This window comes from Leptinotarsa decemlineata, unplaced genomic scaffold, assembly GCF_025532065.1.
Source record: "Leptinotarsa decemlineata unplaced genomic scaffold, Ldec_3_MD MMD2_tig00000199_RagTag_RagTag, whole genome shotgun sequence".
NCBI classification, from domain to species: domain Eukaryota; kingdom Metazoa; phylum Arthropoda; class Insecta; order Coleoptera; family Chrysomelidae; genus Leptinotarsa; species Leptinotarsa decemlineata.
This window is the reverse complement of record NW_027412544.1, coordinates 18,432,193-18,453,106: the sequence shown is the minus strand read 5'-3', so window position 1 is coordinate 18,453,106 and position 20,914 is coordinate 18,432,193. Positions and strand designations below refer to the sequence as shown.

General features: G+C 32.9%; 1 protein-coding gene and 1 long non-coding RNA gene across 3 annotated transcripts in view; one reads left to right on the top strand and one right to left on the bottom strand.

Moving 5' to 3' along the window:
- The window catches only part of LOC111504297 (calcyclin-binding protein), a 44,580-nt gene that overhangs the window by 23,373 nt on the left and 293 nt on the right, over positions 1-20,914 (bottom strand). The window contains exon 2 of one of the 2 annotated variants that reach the window (XM_074173117.1): positions 6,548-6,591. The exons of the other annotated variant lie outside the window; for it this stretch is intronic. Coding sequence (XP_074029218.1) covers positions 6,548-6,583 — 36 coding nt within the window. The 5' untranslated portion in view covers positions 6,584-6,591. The remainder of the gene's footprint in view (positions 1-6,547; positions 6,592-20,914) is intronic. 2 annotated transcript variants of the gene reach the window in all.
- Positions 1,107-20,377, top strand: LOC141481488 (uncharacterized). The gene is made up of 2 exons (XR_012465012.1): positions 1,107-1,280; positions 20,179-20,377. It is a non-coding gene; the product is annotated as an uncharacterized lncRNA (long non-coding RNA).

The window sequence follows — 20,914 nt, the reverse complement described above, 5'->3', positions numbered from 1 at the left end:
AACATGTTTGCACTCTGTTTTTTTTTTGGTGCTAGTTTGTTCTATGCATGAGGGGTAGAAAATTTGTGCAAATTTACTACACTTTATTTTTTCTTTAACAATTTTTGAACAATGTTTACGCTTTGTTAATTCAAGTTCACTAGAGAGAAGTAACAGAGCACCATCTCCGGTCGCCATCTTTACTTCAATCCCATAAATTTCAATTCATTGAGTTAATTTGTAGATGGCCACAAATTTAATCCTCATTCAAGGAGCTGCTGGTTACCGAACTCCTACATCGATTCGATGAGTAGAACTAGTGGCTGCTTTTCCACAGATGTAGAAAATGTCAATATGAAGGAAAATCAATAATCATGTTGTTATATCGTTTATTTTAAAATAATTTTATCGAATACAATGCATAATTCGATATTTACCAGATCATATGCCTCAAACTCCCTCAAAACAACAAATCATTCCAGTTTGACATAATAGTCCTAAGAACTGAGACCTTGTTATTGTAGTTATTGACTACAATATAGACGTAATATAGACGTTTTTCATTACAACCAATTGTTTATGAGGAAACAAACTTCATATATGCATACCAGGATATACATATTTATATAAAGTAAAAAAACATGACCAAATTAGTTGAACTTTGAATAAAGAAAACATTATTTCACTTTATGGTAAAGGGTTTTGTTTGTATGTACTATACAGTTTTTTCCATTACTTCAGTTCATGCTTATGGGACTTACCATAGCTTAAAACAGAAATGACACAACATATTACAAGTGGAGCTATGTTCTTGGAAAATCAACTGAGAATTCTCCAAACTATTAAGTTTCCGACAGCACCTGTTATTTAACATCCCAAATATAATTATTATTAGATATCCTCTGCCAACCTGTAGATATGCACATGTCCCTCTTCAAGTTATTTCAATTTATTAACATAACATAATATAAACAAACGATACAGCCAAGCAGGCATCCCACCGATACATTCCAGACCCTTAATAAATATAAATATTTGTAAATGAGGAATTGTGTTTAAAATATATGTTTTCAAATATCTCAGAAGTCGGATAAACAACCGCGTTGAAGTCAGTTTGCATAATCGAATAAAATAATCGAGTTCAAGTTCTTCCGATTCATCTACAAGTTTGAGTTTGTCAAGAAACTCCAAATCTTCAGAGGATCGTCACGAAGTCATGGAAGAAGTCATCGAGAAAGCCGAGACATTCGAGGGGATTCAAAAGAGTAAGACTGAATGAAAGACAACTAGTGGAACTTGGGGTGAGTACTACACTTCATTCTTTGCGAAAAAAGACCACCTTTAATGTTCTTGCAAAATTTATACCAGATTTCGACCCTAGCAAGGAAAATATTTCCGGATGGTTAAATATTACGGATGAGCATAACCACTGTTACGGCTGGGATGAGAAAACAATAAAATTTTAGACACTAACTATAAACCTCGCTCCGGAGAATCTCTCTATTCTTTTTATTTTGACCATCTAGCAAAACTGAACAAGCTCAAAGTGAACTTTTCAGAAGCAGATAAAATGTCTCTTATTTTGGGTACCATTGACAACGAAACAGTGTCCTACTCAGTAAAAGCTAGCGGTATTAACAAATTAAATTCATTGGCTCATTATTTAAAATATCGAAGTCACAAAATTCTATAAACACCAAAGTAAATTTCAAACAAAAACAAAATTCGAGTGTCACCTTTGTGGTAAAACGCGGCACATGAAAAGGGAATGTAACTTTTAAAATATTGTAAGGGAACAAACGTGTAGATGCTGTAACAAATGAGGTTACTTAGAAGCTGCTTGCTTAAAAAAAATTGACAAACGGGACGAAGAATTCAAAACCGAAAATCAGCTGAAATTAGATACCAACTTAATATCAACGGGAACAAAAAAATAAATGCTTTCGGAATATTACTATCTACAATAAACTAGTGTCAGCTTTTATTGATTTCGGAAATGACTGTTCAGTAATACAAAGACGAACTGCTGAGTACCTGAACCTAAAACAATCCTATTTAGTTCAACCCGTTAAACTTGATAGATTTTTCAAAAGGTGGTATAAATGTTCAATAGTTTGTCAAAGCTTCAGTAGATATTGGCGAAGTATGCCTTAATTGTTAATTTTATTTATTTGACGACTGTTTGGATTCCAGCGAATGCATTTTTGAAAGAAATTTCACAGAGATTAATGCTATCAATTATTGCAGATTGAGTGACGAGTTGCATTTCTTTTATGCAAAACAGAACATATTTCAAATAAATGAAATAATCATGTCCAATAAAAATTCAGTTATTCAAAAATTACTTTATGATTACCAAAACATTATTTCAGTTTCTTTTGATGAATTAAGACAAATGAACTGCGAACCTATGAAAATAAATTTAACGTTGATAAAGGCAAATATTATTTATTCTAGAAAGTCAGTCACCTTACGCTAGCTCACTTCTTTCAGCAAAAAAGAAAAAAATCAGACGAGAAACGTTTGTGCGTTGATTATAGGGCACTTAATGCAATAACGGTCAAAGATAAGTTCCCATTACCTAGAATAGAATCTAATTGATAGATAACGAAAATGCAAATATTTCAGCAGTTTAGATTTTGAATCAGGCTATCACCAAATACTTATACATACAGACTCAGTTCAGAAAACAGCGTTCATAACTCCGATTGGTCATTTCGAATACCTGAGATGCCCTTTTGGTTTAGCCAACGCACCTTCATTTTTTTCAAAGAGCAATGTATAGTCTATTTGGCAACAGGCATTCGAAAATGTCATTATTTACTTAGATGATGTTCTCACTGAATCCAAAACAAAAGATGATAATGTGGACACTCTCAAGAAGGTATTTCAGTCAAAAAATAACGTTACTCTTAACTCTAGATCGCGTATTGTGTCAAATTTGATACGTCTTTTTCAAATTTATATTTCATGTTTTTAAAATTCTAGCTGCGAAACTCCACGTATCATATCCGCTGCATCTTTATCAACATCGACATAAGGGTCATTTTCGTAATCAGGAAAGAATATTCACATAAACTCACATAAACTGTTTTTTGCACAGTATACATTTCAGTCTTAGTCTACATTCGGTTAAAGCGTGTAGTTTAGGCAGCATTTCGATCCATATATTGATAAATATTGTGGAGTATATTGAGATATTATTCTTGGTGAGTTTTTTGATATTGGGTGACGTCTGAAAGACATTGTTTCATAAAGATCTAATGTTTTTTGTGAGTTTCAGATATGATACAAAACGGTTCGCACTACAATATAGGTACATAAACAAAATTGAGCTACAAACTTCTGAGTAATATAGGAGATATTGACATTCAGAATATTCCTATAATTTTTGAAGATGGGAAGATGATGAATTATCAGAAGAGAGGATAATGGGAAATAATTCCACGGGTCTTGTATTGGAAGAAAGACACACACTAGAAGCAGAAGATTCGAAAGATGAAGCTTTAGCGGATATATAGCTAGAAAAGTGGCACAAAACAAAACTGTGATGAAAAACGACAAAAAAATAAGAATATAATTTGAAGGAAGAAAAATCTAGTATTGGAGGATAATACGAAAACTTTCAGAGGAAACTATGGATTACCTCTCGACATTATGGCTCTCAGTACTCCATACTCCTATTTCCGGTACTTTTTAACTGATCAAATAATAGCGGACGTTGTAGACCAGTCAAATATCCTCTCTCTGCAGAAAGATCCCAATAGGCCAACTAATATTACTGCACAAGAATTACGAAGATACTTGGGCATTTATATTTATATGTCGATAGTTCGCATGCCTAATATGAGATTCTATTGGAGCTCAAATTAAGCTTTCACTCTGATAAAGTAAGGGATGAGCGAAATGGCTGTCAGTAAGAATCGTGTTTCTGAGTACTCTGGAATAAACAGTGTTTTTGTGTTCCAATGTTGTAAAAAAAAGCCAAAAAATGGATACTATATATGCATATGTTATGGAGTATTCCACGTAAGTTGTTATGAAAGAATAGTTCCAAATACATTTAAACACAGCAACAAATTTGTCTGTAAAGAATGCGAAAACCTTGATCATGTCAATGACCCGAATTCAGATGTAGAATTCTATTCAAAAACTGTCAAGGAACTACAGAATGAATGTAAGTAGAAGGCTGAACTAATTGTAAAATTAAACACCAAATACAACGTTTTCTATGAAGAAGCTCTAACAATAGCGAGCGATTTTGTGAGTAAAATTCAAAGTTATGAAAAAACTATACTCGAAATGCAAGCACAATTATGGAATCTAAAATCGGAATGCACAAAAAACACCGACTTTCTTATCAGCATCCAAATCCAAACAGATTATAAAAACAGTAAATAAAAAATGGCCAATACAAAAGTGACTAATGTTAATAGCTGTACACAAATGGATGAGTGCAAGAAAACAATGTTGCCAATTTCTCCAAAAGACCAAGGAAAGATCAGAAAATCGGGAAAAGAAAAAAGTAACAATGCAAAAAAGAAGAGAAAATTAATTAACAAAAAAGGTAAGAAAAGTAATACCCACAAAAATGAAATGCAAATTATCCTGAGGAACAATATTCAGAAAAAAATAATTCAACTAGAAGAAAAGGCACTGCAAGGGAATGGTGATGCCCCAGAAGAACAAGAATCTGGATCCTTAGTGAGCTTAAGTAGTGTTCTTGTAGAGCACTCCTTCGATGGCTCCTACTCGGAAAAAACACCTGAAGATATCAACAACAACTCACTTCTGGAGGAGCTAGAAACTGCACAAAGTATTCTTGCGCATGAGGAAAGCGCAGTAAGTTACGTCCACCGAAAAATAGATATTTATGAAAGTTCAGCAGCGAACTCTAATAACAGTGGTCCACTTGAAGAAAATGACCAGATACTACACAAAAAAAGCTTACCCGAAATTCCTATTTCCTCAAAAAAAATCATGATAATAGGGGATCAATACGCAGAGAACTTTCCTTTAGTTTGAAAAAAAACTTCCAACACACAAAATACCAATTTGAGGAAATTTTGGAGTCAGAAAAAGAACTATCGGATTTAACAAGCAATGTCTTTCAAGATACAATACAATATGGATCTGAAGATTTTATCATAATTATGTTCAATACCAACAATGTTAGTAATAATAGAAATCTGACTCTAGCACTAAAGCAAATATTGCCCATTGGCAAATTCACGAATTTAATAGTAATGTCGGAAAAAAATAAATATATGGACCAAATCATCATTAACAAAGTTAAGAGAGAAATCAATAAATGTATGGAACGTAACAGATGCAATTCAATTCGATTCCTGATTTTGATGGTAGGCAAAAAGGAAGTAAGTTTAGATTACTTGATAAAGTAATGTCTTGTCTCTTATATGTAAGCGGTAATATTGCACTTAGATGCATTAAAACATCGAATAATGACTGTCTTGAAAAATCTACTTCTGTATCTTTTTTAGAGCCCATGGAAACTCAAAAAGGGCAAAGGTTATTAACAATAACATCACTAGAAGCATTTCTTTTTTCCTACTCAATATTCAATTTTTGCGCTATAAAGCTAATGAGCTGTTTGTATTACTTGCAGATAAAAAATTACCAAATATTATCCTTTTGACTGAACACTGGCTTTTAGATAAAGAACCATGTTTTATGGAAAACTACATGATTATCTCCAAATCAAATCATTAACTATGACTTTAGTTAATGAAGGATCTGTCATCAAACTACTACCTGAAAATGTTACAAAATATAATTACCTCACAATTGAAAAAGTATTTGAATGTTCTGTATGTTGCCTCAAAAAAATGAACCTATATGTTCTTTGTTTATATAGGTCTCCTTCCTCTGATGTGAATCTATTTCTAGAAAATTTCGAAGTAATACTGAGTGACCTTCCATTGAAATCCAATGTTTTCTTAGGAGGCGATCTCAATATAAATTATGTGAATACAAATTGTGCAGCTACACAAGCTCTTATGAGTATACTACGATCCTTCAACCTCAATATGCACGTCAGATCAAACACTCGAATTTGTAATTATTCCTTCACCTGTATTGACTATGTATGCACTAATTATGACCTAGAAAAAGTTTCGTGTACAACTATTTCCACCGATCTATCTGACCATGAAGCTATAGAATGTTCCATTCTTTTAGATGTAACAGAGCATAATAGATATAAATATGGACGGCTGTATAGCAGTGCAAACTATAATAGGTTCTATAAGAACTGTCTTGAATTCGACTGGGAACGAGTCTTACTTTTAAATGAACCGTTCGTTGCTCTTTATAACAAACTTTCAGAACTTTTCAGTGTATCATTTCCAATACAGAAAATTAAAAAAAAGCGTAAAAAACCCTGGATAACACCTGGAATTAAGACGTCCTCAAGAAATCTACGGTCCCTCAGTTATATAAGAAAGTTCAGCTTAAATCCAGATTTCCATGTCTACTTTAATAACTACCGTAGAATTAACCAAACTATTCTCAAGCTTGTTAAATCTAGCTATTTCCAAAATAGAATTACCTCTGCGAATAATAAAATGAAGGAGACGTGGTCCATAGTAAATCCTAAAAAAAGGAACAGTGTTAAAATTCCAATCAGTGCAGACGAGATCAATGAGTTCTACTGTTCAATTGATCGCAAGCTTAATAATAACATAATTGTCCCTTATGACCCTCTCATCAATGTTCATAACTGTCATACAGGAGATACTTTTACATTATACTATACTAGTTTTGATGAAATTATTGAAGTGTTTAGGGATATTAGGAATAAAAAATCATCTGATTACGATGACATCTCCATGAATATATTTCAGAATCTTCCAAGAGTAGCGCTTGAAACTCTTGTCGCATTAATTAATCTTTTTGTTTGAAGGTGATTGACAATGTTTCGTGATGAATTTCACTAGTTCGGACTACACAAGATGAGGGACTGCCAATGGGATCGCCACTTTCACCAGTCATAGCCAACATATATATGGAGTGGTTTGAAACTCGGGCCATTGAAGAAGCCCACAAGAAACCTCGAGTCTGGTTGAGATATGTTGACGACACCTTCATAATATAGTAGAAGAGCCCGTGGGAGATCGTCCTTCACCGATCTGATAACCAGATGAGACGTATTTTTTATTAAATATTTTTTATAAACAAATATGCCTAAAATTGCTTGCCTATCGAAAAGTGCTCATGGCTATTTTTAATTAAATTAATTTTTATCGATTTTTTTTATCACCTTCATACTTTTGATAACCAAATGAAATTTGTTTTACTGATAGTTTTTAATATACAGAATATGCCTCGATATGCTTGCCTACTCATTTCAGTGTATAACTACCTGGCAAGCAGGTGTAAACAGGTAAGTCAAAATAGGTGACTCCATCGATCTGATAACTTATCGAAAGTTATCTCAAATTTTAGATTATTTTATTCCAAAATCAGTCATATATACTTGCCTGCGAAAAATCGTACTTAAAGTACACTTGCCAGGCTAAAAACTTTCAGAATTTTAACCACATTGATGGGTGCGACAGAGAAAGTAGAGCGCCCGAGGTCCGTGTGATAGAACAGGACACAACATAGCAGCTGCTCGCTACCCGACCGTTGAATATATCCGATTGCGCATGCTCGTGCACATGTGAGTGACAGAGACAGCATTTATTTACACTTGTCAGTAATTTTGAACTCAAATTTTTATAACTAATTTCGATCACAATTTTGATATTATTTCACACTATACATACTTACAGCTATGCACTAATCAAAAATAAATAATTTAATATATTATTATATTAATATATTAATAAATAAAAAAAAAAAATTAAACGAAACTTTTTATCATTTTAAAGTTAAATTGTAAAATTCAAAAATCAAAAAAAAATCTATTTTCTTTATTTAAAATTAAATAAAGAATAATTTATTTATTTTAAATTCAATAAATGTCGTAAAGCGGGAAAGAATAAGTGTTACTTTTCAAATATTAGTATAAAAATTAAAAAAAAATTAATCAATATAGAAAAAAAAATTAATGCATGTATGTTGTTAAAAACATTTATTAAGAAATATAAAAAATACATAAAAAAATTAAATTCAAACATTTATTGTTATTTTTATTATTCATTATCAGAATCATCGGAAGTTGAATACTGATTATCAGATTCTAATTCTTCTTTATCTCCATTATCCATGACTTGTGCGATGTCATCAATTTTCAAGGGTGTTTGGTCCCCAACAAATCCAATTGGTTTAAAATGATCATCTTCTAAGAGCCAACCACAGTTTTCAGGGCGCAATTTTAAACAATCTTGATCAGTGGCATGAAGCCACATAGAATTGACATAAATCGTTCGTAAAATTTTTTGGGTTAAAGAAGACCAGCATGGTGGCAAATTGTTAGAGTCATAGCTTTTTACATTTTTCAAAAAGTGCTCATTATCTTCTTTTGCGGAATAACTTTTCATAAAAATGCGATACCTGGCGTTATTCACACTAGTGCGATTTTTTACACCATACATATGAGAGGTAAACTCCTGCACAGCCTGCATTTTTTCACTTATGAAAATATCCGCTTCATCTAGTAACGACGCAAATATGATTTGGTATGATTCATTTTTGGAGAACAGTTTTAATGGCCGAACTTTACCTTTCTGATAAAATGCTGCTGTGTAATCACAGCCAGTATACGCATGGAAAGCTGGTAGGCTTTGGCATAGTGTTGTTCCTAATTTTTTAGCCAATTCTGTGCAGTTGATGCAATCCAGGTCTTTAGAGTTTTTTTTTTATTTGTTGAACTTGCTATCCAAACTTCTGATAGTTCCAATTTATGTATGTTTCCAAGCAAAATAATCATGACGTCGGTATCGGAAGATTTAATTAAAACCTTTGACCCCGGTGTTACTTTGGATGCATGAAAAATTATCCGAGTATCCGCCTCTTCATGATTACACATGTATTCAACTTCTTCATTTTTGTTCATTCGATTTTGATGCGCTTCATAGGAGTAACAACGATTCTGAACAGTTAGAAAAATTTTTTTATTTTTGATAATTGTAGCTAAATTATCATTTTCCCAATAGACAGATAAAAACTGAACCAAGGCTTCTTTGAATCGGTAATTTTTTAAACTGCGTAAAAAATCTGACGGCCTGTTTTGTTGAGGTCCAGAAATATTAAATGGAACGTCTATCTCTTGACGATTTTGACGTTCTGTATCTTTTATTGATGGCGACAAATAACGATCAAAAACTAAATGCACCTGTGAGGCTGTCGTCGAACAAATTTTTATAAGTATTGATTCAGCAATCTTTTCAAAAGTTTGTGGCATTGAGGCTCCAATTAAATACAGATAGTAAAATCCATCGATTATTTCTACATCAATCTGTGTTGGCTCAGAAACTTCGACGTTTGATTTCAATGCTTTTGCTAATGTTGACTTATCGGTTTTAAACATTCCACCATCATACGAGAAAAGAGCGGGTGGCATCGGTGCCAGTGGAAAAGTTAAACAGAATTCTATATTTATTTTTTTTGTAATACTGACTGCCAATAACCGCCCAAAAATGTCTCGCTCCATCTTCAATAACACTTTCTTATTTTTATCTTTGTTACTTATAACTTTACCGACACATTCTGATGCAAAATTAATAATTTTATTCCGAGATATGGGCTTTTCAAATCTTCCAGGAACTGAGCAGCATTCGGAAATAAAATTTAATTTTTGTCGATTACCTTCGTCTTTAATATTTAGTAGAAAACTGGCAACATCATCTGACGCAGCTCTGCCTGTTGAGATATTGAATAAAACATTTTTGTCAATATTATCATCGAATGGATTCATCGTATTATTTATTGCCTGAATTATACTTTTGAGACTTTTTTGATCTTTGTTGATTCTGTTTTTCTGTAAACAATATGATGTATCATCTTTTTTTGACAGGCCAATATTTTCTTTTACAGTGGTTAAAATTTTAGTTCTCATGCTGTGATTTAGAGCCCATCGTTGTCGAGCTGATATTGCTTCCACCGCAAGATTGTTTGTTAATTCATTGCTAGCATCAGCGTTTATTGTTTGCTCCAGTGTTAAATCAACGGGTGATCTCGAAAAAGTCGCTGCAGTACGCCGGACTCCGAATGCTCCTCGTCGAAATTCTGATACCAAAGGCGAATTTTCCGTGTACAGTCTGATCAAATTGCTGACATATAAAAGGCCCCACCTGGCATAGTTCGGTTGGTTAAGTCCAAAGAATAAATCACAAATGTTGAAAATTGAATCAATGTACAACTCAATGTTACATGTGCGTATACTTCTTGAAAAACGAAGAAATAAATTAACAAATTCGCTGTATAAATAATAGTATTGAGCTGTTTTCCCTTTATCACCAGCTAAAGTTTGTCTGCAGAACTCTTCATACCCTTCAACTAATAAATTTAAAGTCTGTGGTAATTCTATAGCATCATTACCGTTCGATACTGCTGTATTAAATAATGCGGTTTCCCTTGTTGTCTGTAATAAATTTTCCAACATTTCCAAAGATACATTTGTTGTTGATAAATACTGTTGAAAGTGTAGCGTTTGTAAAGCAGCAGCAGTTAGCGGATGTAAACGCTTGCATCGGTTAAAATGCTTACTATCCAAAAAGCTGTTAGTCGAACCACTAGCTAATACTTCAGCTTGAACAAGAATTTCAACCAACCCGCAGGTATCTATGAATTTCCCTATAGCTTTGAAAAATGCCATCTGCATATGAAACGCACCCAAATTGATAAAAATATTATCAAATTTGGGATGCTCTTTCTCCTGGATTTGCATTGCCATTTTAGCAATAGCTAAATCATACGTTACAATAATCTGATCTTGGTTACATTGTTCTGCAATTTCCTTGGCCATGATCAGTGTTTCGTTTACTACAGCATACGAGGTAGGAGAGGAGTTAATAGGTGAAAGATATTCTATTTTCTGGATTTCACTGAGATCGGTTGATATTGTACAGTTAAAACCTAACCACGAGGGAATTGAATCTTGACCAAGTAACGACATAACCCATAAAATATCTTTACTTTTTGCTATTTCTGTTGCGCCTTTGCAAATTTCAACTGTGTTAGTGATTGAATCCACTTCAAGCATCTTCATAGCAACTGTCGGTTTGTAGTACGAAGCTCGAATATCTCGTGAGATTCCAACGAATCGTCTTCTTTTTCGCGAAGGCTCGTGATCTTCTTCGTTGTCATGAAGCTCAGGTGTTGAAGCTCTCATCGGTTCAAGCTCCAAATCTTCGTTTTGGGAATTGCAAAATTGGTAAACAATTCCAACTGTGTCATGCATGGTATCTTTTCCTGAATTCGTGTCTACAAAGCGATCAAAATTGTCGAAAGCTACATGAGTGCTACAGTTATTTGTTGTGCTGAGTCCGGGTGGTAGAACTTTGCTGTTTTGAACCGAAGTATATGTCATTTCTGTCTCAAGTTCTTCTGCTAAATTATAAGAAATTGTATGACCATATTTATTGAGCATAGTAATAACCTGACGAGAATTAGTTAATGATTTTAATGCTAAACCAAGTGTTAAATTTTTTGCGGGTTTACATGTGCCTTTAGTGACTGCGTAAATTATATCACTGCAAATTGATATAACTTGTGTTGTAGTCTGGGTTGAGTTTTTCTCGGAAAAGTGAGGACCTTTAATAAGATTACACATAAAATCAAATAATAATGGTGGGATTTCACATTCCCCGCGAATGACGTCTTCTGCTGTGAGGCGTTTAGGCAATGGCTTCGGTTCAATTTTTTTGATACAGTTTCTTAAGTGAAAAGAAACATCATCGAATTTCTCTTCGTTTTTTTTCTCCAGAAATTTTGTATTATTAGCCATAATTGAAACGTCGATGTCTGCTTTATATATTATTTTTTGATTTCGCGGACCGTCCGATGCCTCAATTATTAAAGTATCACCAAATTTGATAAAAACTTTTTTTTCCAACATTTCAGATCTGTAATCCTCAATATCAACGAGGTCGATTGTATTTTTTCCAAATTCTAATAACAGAGCTTGATATCTTAAAAATATTTGAGAGAAGTAGATTACTCTATTATTTTCAATTATTTCATTTGAAATAAAATCGGCAATACATTCAAAAGCTTGTTTATGCAGGTTTCGATAGGTATGCCAACTGGACTCTGAATGATCATCATGACTTCGTTTTTCTTTCGTTAAAAAAGCAGCGTAACAGGGTTTATGATAAGCAATCGGTAGTTTCTTCAGCTGTAAAAGAATCTCACGATCATTTATGCTTTCTGCTACATTTTTTATTTTTTCACACAACTCATTACTCGACGAAATAGTTAGATTTATGATTCGCTTTCCTGATTTTTTCTGTTTCTGTTTGCAAAATATACAACAGACAGTTTGGCCAGCAGATGTAGAAGTTGATGGCATCTGAAATGAATAGAAAATTTTAAAGTTTCTAGTTTACGATTATTAGATGTCTAAGAATGAAAAAGAAATTTGTTATCAATTAAGAAAAAATAATTAATTCAGCAAAAGTAAAATATATAACATAGATAGAGTAATTTATTTTGTAAGAGCTATCAATTCTGTTCTTCAAAAATATTTGAATGATTTAAGAGCAAATAATAAATCATTACCTCGTTCGAATCCTCCGAATTTGCATTATTTTTTGTATTATTTTCGTCATCTTCAAGAGCTGTTGTCCCTGGAGCTTCATTACCACTCGAATCAAGACTTCTTGAAGTTGTTTGGAGCTACAAAAATTAAATAAAAATAGTTATGTAATGAGAATAAAAATTTCAATATTTTTAAATCAATTCAATGAACATAACTTTTACAAAAATAAAATATATAGCAATAACAAACTCTTTAAATTTTAATGATACTGAGGTTAGCTGTCAAAGGTAAATTTAGAAAATTTTTTATAAAAAATCAATTACAACAAAGAAATGCTTTTAAAAACTTTCACTTGTAATTTTTATTAATTGTCACATGTGGAATTTTTTATTAAATTTTTTTTTCAAATAATTTTATTGACATAAAATTCTAAAGAAATTCGTAATGTCTGTTAACTTCAGTGTCGTAAATTTTAAAATATGCAGCAAAATTAACAAAAAAAGTTTACATTCACTAAAGTGACATATTTGAAATTGAATGAATGGTTTTTTTTTTTAGTATTAATCGATATGAAAAAAATATTGAAAACTAGGTTAACCGACATTTAAAAATTTTTAGAAATTTTTATTGAAAAAAAGATTACAAAAAAATTTTTAAAAAATGTCACTAATAAAAAAGTTGAAAAACTGTAAGTGAAAATTTTTAAAAATATTTTTTTGTTTTAATTTTATTATTAAAAAAAACAAATAATTGAAAATGTCAGCTAACTTTAGTATCATAAAAAAATAACTAATTGTAAATTTTTAATTTGTATAACCAAAAATTTTTACTTACTTCATAATTTTTTACAAAATTTTCGAACTCTTCTTTATATTTTTTTTTATTACTGTAACTTTGTTGTAACACGAGTAATGATAACCAACAACATCCACCGATTCTTTGCTTAATTCAATATCTCCATACTTAAAACAACGTTCTTGACGGAAAGCCAATTTTAAATAACATGTTTTAAATGAATGTTCATTAAAGTCAATAATTTGTTTTTTTTCACCACACAAAAAACACTTTTTACTCATTTTTAAAATCACAATTCTTGAAAATTAATGTTATTTAGCACGTGTTGTCATTAAGAAATGATTTCCGACTCCGACTATACACGAGCATGCGCACTTGGATATATATTCAACGGTCGGGTAGCGAGCAGCTGCTATGTTGTGTCCTGTTCTATCACACGGACCTCGGGCGCTCTACTTTCTCTGTCGCACCCATCAATGTGGTTAAAATTTTGAAAGTTTTTAGCCTGGCAAGTGTACTTTAAGTACGATTTTTCGCAGGCAAGTATATATGACTGATTTTGGAATAAAATAATCTAAAATTTGAGATAACTTTCGATAAGTTATCAGATCGATGGAGTCACCTATTTTGACTTACCTGTTTACACCTGCTTGCCAGGTAGTTATACACTGAAATGAGTAGGCAAGCATATCGAGGCATATTCTGTATATTAAAAACTATCAGTAAAACAAATTTCATTTGGTTATCAAAAGTATGAAGGTGATAAAAAAAATCGATAAAAATTAATTTAATTAAAAATAGCCATGAGCACTTTTCGATAGGCAAGCAATTTTAGGCACATTTGTTTATAAAACATATTTAATAAAAAATACGTCTCATCTGGTTATCAGATCGGTGAAGGACGATCTCCCACGGGCTCTTAGACTAATATGGAACCATGGGAATACTGAACTAGACGCCTTTCTGAAACACATCAACAGCGTGAGACCTTCCATCACTTTCACAATGGAGAAGGAAATCCACAATGAATTGCCATTCTTAGACGTTTTGGTGAAGAGGACCGACACTAAGTGGGAAACATCTGTATACCGAAAACCCACTCATACGGGACAGTATCTGAACCACGAATCCAACCACCATCAATCGACAAAAAGAGGAATCATCAAGACTCTATTAGACCGTGCTTTTGGGCTCTGTAATACAAAGGAAGGTCTCGAGAAGGAACTAGACATCATCAAAAATGATCTTCAGCGGAATGGATACTCCAAAGCGATGGTAGAAAAGACTTTGGCTAAAAGACAGCAGGAGCCTCGCAAGGAAGAGAAGCCGTCACAACCAGTGCTTACACTTCCCTACATCAGAGGATTATCGGAGAGGATAAGAAGAATTGGTTCCAAGTACAACATTAGAACCTGTTTCAGATCCGGTAACACTATCCGTAGCAGCCTCACGAAAACCAGGCCCCCAAACGCGGACTGCGATTCCAAGAATTGCATTTACCGGATAACCTGTGAGTGCGGAAAATCCTATATTGGTGAAACTAAGAGGCCATTGAATGTTCGCATTGCCGAGCACAAGAAGCACACACAGCGAGGAGAAACCAGCAAATCAGGAATAGCAGACCACGTTTGGACCCATCAACACAACATCGAGTGGTCCCAAGCTGAGATCTTGCACAGAGAGGAACATTGGTTCAGGAGAAAATTTAAGGAAGCCGCATACATGTTGTCCAACAACGTATTCAGCCAGGCCAGCGTAGATATACGAAACATATGGAAACCCATCATCAAACGAAAAATGACCAACTCCCGCCAAATCGGTCATCTCTCACGTAATCAGTGAAGCGGAAAATGGAAAGTAGAGAAAGTGAAAGTATTTCAACGACCTATAAAATAGTCATCTCTCGGAGAAATCAGTCCAGTCATCACCCGAAGACGATTGTAGATACCAACAATCGAAACGTCGTGAACTAACGTGACTTGGAATCTCTACACTTTTTATTTTTTATTATTTTCTTTTTTGCATCCCTTTAATTTTTATTTTTTTATTTATTCAATTATTATATTTTTACTTGTAGGTTATTTCACTATCATTTCATTTCAGGTTTATTGTTGCTTAATATAATTGTTATTTTCAACTATCCTCTTTTAATCATTCTTTTTTACTTGTTTCAGGGATTTCAAATCATTTTATATAATAGACAATGGAAGTCCGAACTAGTGAAATTAATCTTTTATTTCGCAACGGTGAATTTCCTTCATTCTTGAAAAAGTATGTGATAATTCCCTAGCACAAAGGCGGAAACTTAGATGATCCCTCTAACTATCGTCCAATATCACTTATCCCGACCCTAGCAAAAATAATTGAAAAACAAGTGAAAAAAAGGCTCAATGAATTACTTATTGCTCATGAAATCATCAAAGAAAATCAATTCGGATTTCAGGCTAGAAAGAACACCCACGATGCAATTTTTTCCTTCCTGTATGAGGTATATTCAGATATAAATGCCGGAGATGTAGCTGCAGCAGTATTTTGTGACCTAAAAAAGGTTTTTGACTGTGTAGACCACAAAATACTTTTGCGGAAACTACATTACTACGGCTGTGAGGGAGTTACTTTGGATTGGTTCGAATCCTACCTAACTGGGCGCAGTCAAGTCGTAAAAAGTTATATAACTTCAAAATATATTAATATAGATTATGGAGTACCACAAGGATCGGTTTTGGGACCCACTCTGTTTCTTGTATATATCAATGATTTACTGTGTATAAACACTTCTGGAAAAATTACCTTATTTGCAGACGACACCATCATTTTATGGCATAGTAAAACTGTTGAAGATCTGAATAATAAGATAATCAGAGATATTAACGTAATCAAGTCTTGGTGCGAGTCTAATCTTCTCTCTTTTAATATATAAAAAAAAATATAGTAACTTTCAAATGTACTTTAGAAGATATGCTTCTAGAAAATGAGAAGATTGCACAAAATTTTTGGGCCTTTATATTTACAGTAAATTAAGTTTGAAGCACACGTCAACCAATTGAAGAATAAAATCTCCTCAGGGTGCTATGCAATGAGAATTATTTCATGGGAACTTGGTACTGCCACGGCTATGAACGCATATTATGCATTAATTGAATCTCAACTGAGATATGCCATTCCTTTCTGGGGGGTATATAACTCTAGTCTGCTAGATTCCGTACTTAAACTGCAAAAGAGAGCCATTAGATATGTGTTCAAACTAGGACCGCGCAATTCACGTAGGCAGTTATTTGCAGAAAAAAATATATTGACAGTTGTGGCTCTCTTTGTAATGGAAACTGCGTGTCTTATAAACAAACACAGGTCAAAATTTGAATATAGTCCTTGGTGTCATAGCACTCGCCTAAAATCTAAAAATAATTTTAAATTACCATTGCCTTCTTCATCCCTAGTAAAGGACGCCATTTTCTATAACGGTGTTAAAATGTATTATCACTTACCGTCTCATTTTAGAAATAGCCACGCTAGTATTGACAGCTTTAGAAAACCCACAAAAAAACTTCTGCAAGAATTTTACAATGACAACTTCCAGTGAAATTGTGAACTGTCATCTGTAATTTATTGCGGGTACTGTATAGCATACTTGATTAGACTGTTAAATTATAAGTCGTAAAATTGACAAAATGTTCAAATAACATTTTATGATTGATATTTTATTTATTTATTGACACTTATTCTATTGAATAAAATGTATAATTGTTAAATGTATATGTTTATATACTGCTTATTTATATAACAATTTTATTTTTATTTTATTTTTATTTTACATAATTGTGAGTATTCTGCCTAAATTTTATTTCTGTATGTATATATTCTACTTTGTTAACAAAACAAGAGTTTTTTCGACAATAAAGTATATTTTGATTGATTGATTGAAGAGATTCCAAAAAGTAAGACAGTAATTTCATTTCAATGCTAACAGTAATATGTTACCTAACATATTAACTGCTAACAGTTAATATGTTAGACGATACTAATCACGATAAACTGCATGAACTGAGACCTAACAGAGGAATACTTTCTCTAGGTACAGTACAGAGAACTAGAATATCAAATTGTAAGTTGCCACCAGACAAAGAAGTTTGTACACATGATGGTGTTTATATTTCGTGTGTCTGCTAGAAAGACAATGAAACAGTTTGCTTACTCTCCTCCTATACTGGTGAAATACCTAAAACTACTCTGAAAAGATTCGATAAGAAGCAAAAGAAAAAATTTGATGTGGACTGCCCAAACATATATTTTTTAATTTAAAATAAAAAATCTCGCGATGTAGGGTTAATTTGCCCAAAGAAAACATCACGTTTCTAGGATATCAGATTTCAGGTAATGGTATTTATCCAGGCAAGCATGAAATTGAAGCGGTAAACAAGTTTCCACTACCTAAGAGTGTTCTTCAACTACGCCGATTCTTAGGTCTGATAAGTTACTTCAGAAAATTCATACATAAACTTGCTGATGAGTCAAGCATACTAACAAAATTATTACTAAAAGATAAAAAATAGGTACGGATAGATGAACATATTCAGACTGTGGAAAAATTCAAGCAAATATTAATATGGAGACCGTTGCTCATAATTTTTGATCTGAATGTACGCTTATGCCAGTCGAGACAGATTGAGTGTAATACTCATGCAACTCACAGACGTTGGCGAAAAGCCAGTGGCGTATTATAGTAGGCAAACTTCTACCCAGAAAAAGAAATTTCATTCTTTCTAAAGTGAGCTCCTTGCTATAATTGCTAGTGTTGAATAATTCCGTCATTATCTACTGGTTATGGAATTTGTGATCCGTACAGAATACTCTCAAAAAGAAAGAAATTAATGCAAGAATAAGTCGGTGGGTTCCGAGCCTTTAAGAATACAATTATCAGATAGAACATAAGCCGAGACAATAAATGCGGCACGTTGATGCATTGAGTCACAACCCAATACCCAGTGGAAGTGAAAAGTATTGTGTCGAATCAGTGATGCTCATTTCTGAGGGTGACTGGTTAGCTAAAGTTCAAAATGAAGATCCAGAAATTAGAAAAATAAGAAAAAATTAAGATTTGGGACTTATCAAAGAAGAGAAAGATATTTTCAACAATTATGATTTGAGGGCGGATAGAGTTTTTAGAATAAGAGAATGGTCGGTAGTCCCCAAAAATTGTTGTTGGCAAGTAATACAAGCAAATCATGATGAAATGGACCATTTCTCCGTTGAAAAGACACTGAAAAGGGTTATGGATAGATATTAGTTCCCCAATATGAGAAGGTTCATTACCAAGTATATTACATCTTGCCTTCAGTGTCAATATTATAAGGTTCAAGCAGGAAAAAATCCAGGGTCCTTATTTTCTATTGTGAAGTATGCACGTCCATTTCATACTCTACACATAAACCATGTTGGACCACTTATAAAAATTAAAAATGATAATAAGTATTTACTGGTAATAGTAGATTCATTCACAAAATTTACATTCGTTTGTGCAGTACACTGTACTAAAAGTAAACCATCTGAGATATGTAAAACAGGCAAACACAATGAAGCTGTCATAGCAGCCGAACATATGAAGCCATTCATAACCAGAACCGACGACATATAGTAAGTTTCTAAAACACTGACTTTTAAGAGTCCAGTTCTGTAGAAACTGAAGTCATAACTGTTTGTTGAAGTTTCTAAAACACTGACTTTCACCAGTTCAATCCTGCAGAAATTATTCCTCAATGTTTGTTAACGCATTTCTAAAACACTGTGCATGTTCTCATCGTACATGAAAGTTCTGTAGAAATGTTTATCCATCACAATTTTCTAAAACAGTGGCTCCCTCCAGCGCAGTTCCATAGAAATTTGTGATGGAGGGTGATAATAATAATCATATATTTATTTCAAATAGGCATCTTAATATACAAAAACATTTTAAAATTGGATAGACAAAGTCACAGTCCAACTTCATAACATGCTCATAACATGTATGCTCGGAATTATCCAAGCATTCAATACATAGAAAAAATAACAATGTCAATTACAAATATTAGATATATATGTTATTATAATATCAAAGTTGAGGTGAATGTTGTATCTTCAAATGACTAGTAAGTCCTTTTTTTGAATGTCATAATAGATTCACTTTGTTTAATCTCAAGCGGGAGGTTATTGTAGTCCAATAGTCCTTTATGGAATGAGGAGTTCACAGATACAGATCGTGTAAAGTTCAAACGTGGTACATATAAATTAGAATTTCCCCTAGTGGAGTAATTATGAATTTGGTAATTGAAAATAATAAATTGGTCAAAATATGGGGGTGCATTACCGGACAATATTTTAAAGATGAATACCATGGTAAGAACAGACGGTGTTTCACAGAAAGACAATCCAGACAAATTTCTAAAACACTGTCATTATGGTCATTAAAAAAAATCAAACACATTTCTAAAACACTGTGTGATACATGGCCAGTCCCATAGAAATGTTTATCCATCATAGTTTTCTAAAACACTGGCTCTCATGAGCGCAGATCCGTATAAATTTGTGATGGTGGGTGATGACAAATTTCTAAAACACTGTCTCCCACAAGCACATTTGTATAGGAACGGTCATCACTTATGAATAACATTCAGATTTTGTAAACATTGGAAAGCTCTTCCAATCCTGAAGAAATCGAGGAAAATCAATTTTCTTGGCTGCATTGATAAATAATGATTTTGTTTCAGATTGAGGACAAGGACCATGTAGGATGGCCGAATGTTAGATATTGGAGGATACTCTGCCACCCTAAAGATATGCACGTGTCCCTCTTCAAGTTATTTCAATATATCTACATAACATAATATTCACAAATGATACAGCCAGGAAGGCATTCAACCAATACATTTTGTAGGGTTTGGACCCTTAATAAATATTTGTAAATAAGGAATTGTGTTTAAAATATATGTTTTCTAATATCATGCTTGATTGAAATCCCCCTTCCAAAATTGCTTTGAATAAGTTCAATGAACTGCTAACTTTGAGACCTTTCAGGGAGTTACTCAACTATGAAACAATGAACTCTTAAGATGACTAGAATCTCTTTTGAGTCAGCTGTTAATCTGACAAATTTTTCAATAAACAGATTGTTAGGGGTCCTAGCAAGTATACTTCAATATTCTTCATAAAAGAAGCCTAAAGATCTATAGGGACACATACTTAAGTGATAGGAGTTTTAAAACTTACTCATCATCTCTACTTTAAAAACACTAATGATACATCATTATTCAAAAAAAATAGCAAAACTAATGGGTTTTGATTACAACTATGTAGATAGACAGAATACAATTGGTTTAAAATGTGATTAATTCTGTTGTTTAATCTGATATTTGCATTGCAGAGACTATCTAATGGTTCTTCTTATTTTTATATGGACTTATTTACTAAATTATATAAAAGACAAAAGAGAAGTAATTCAATATC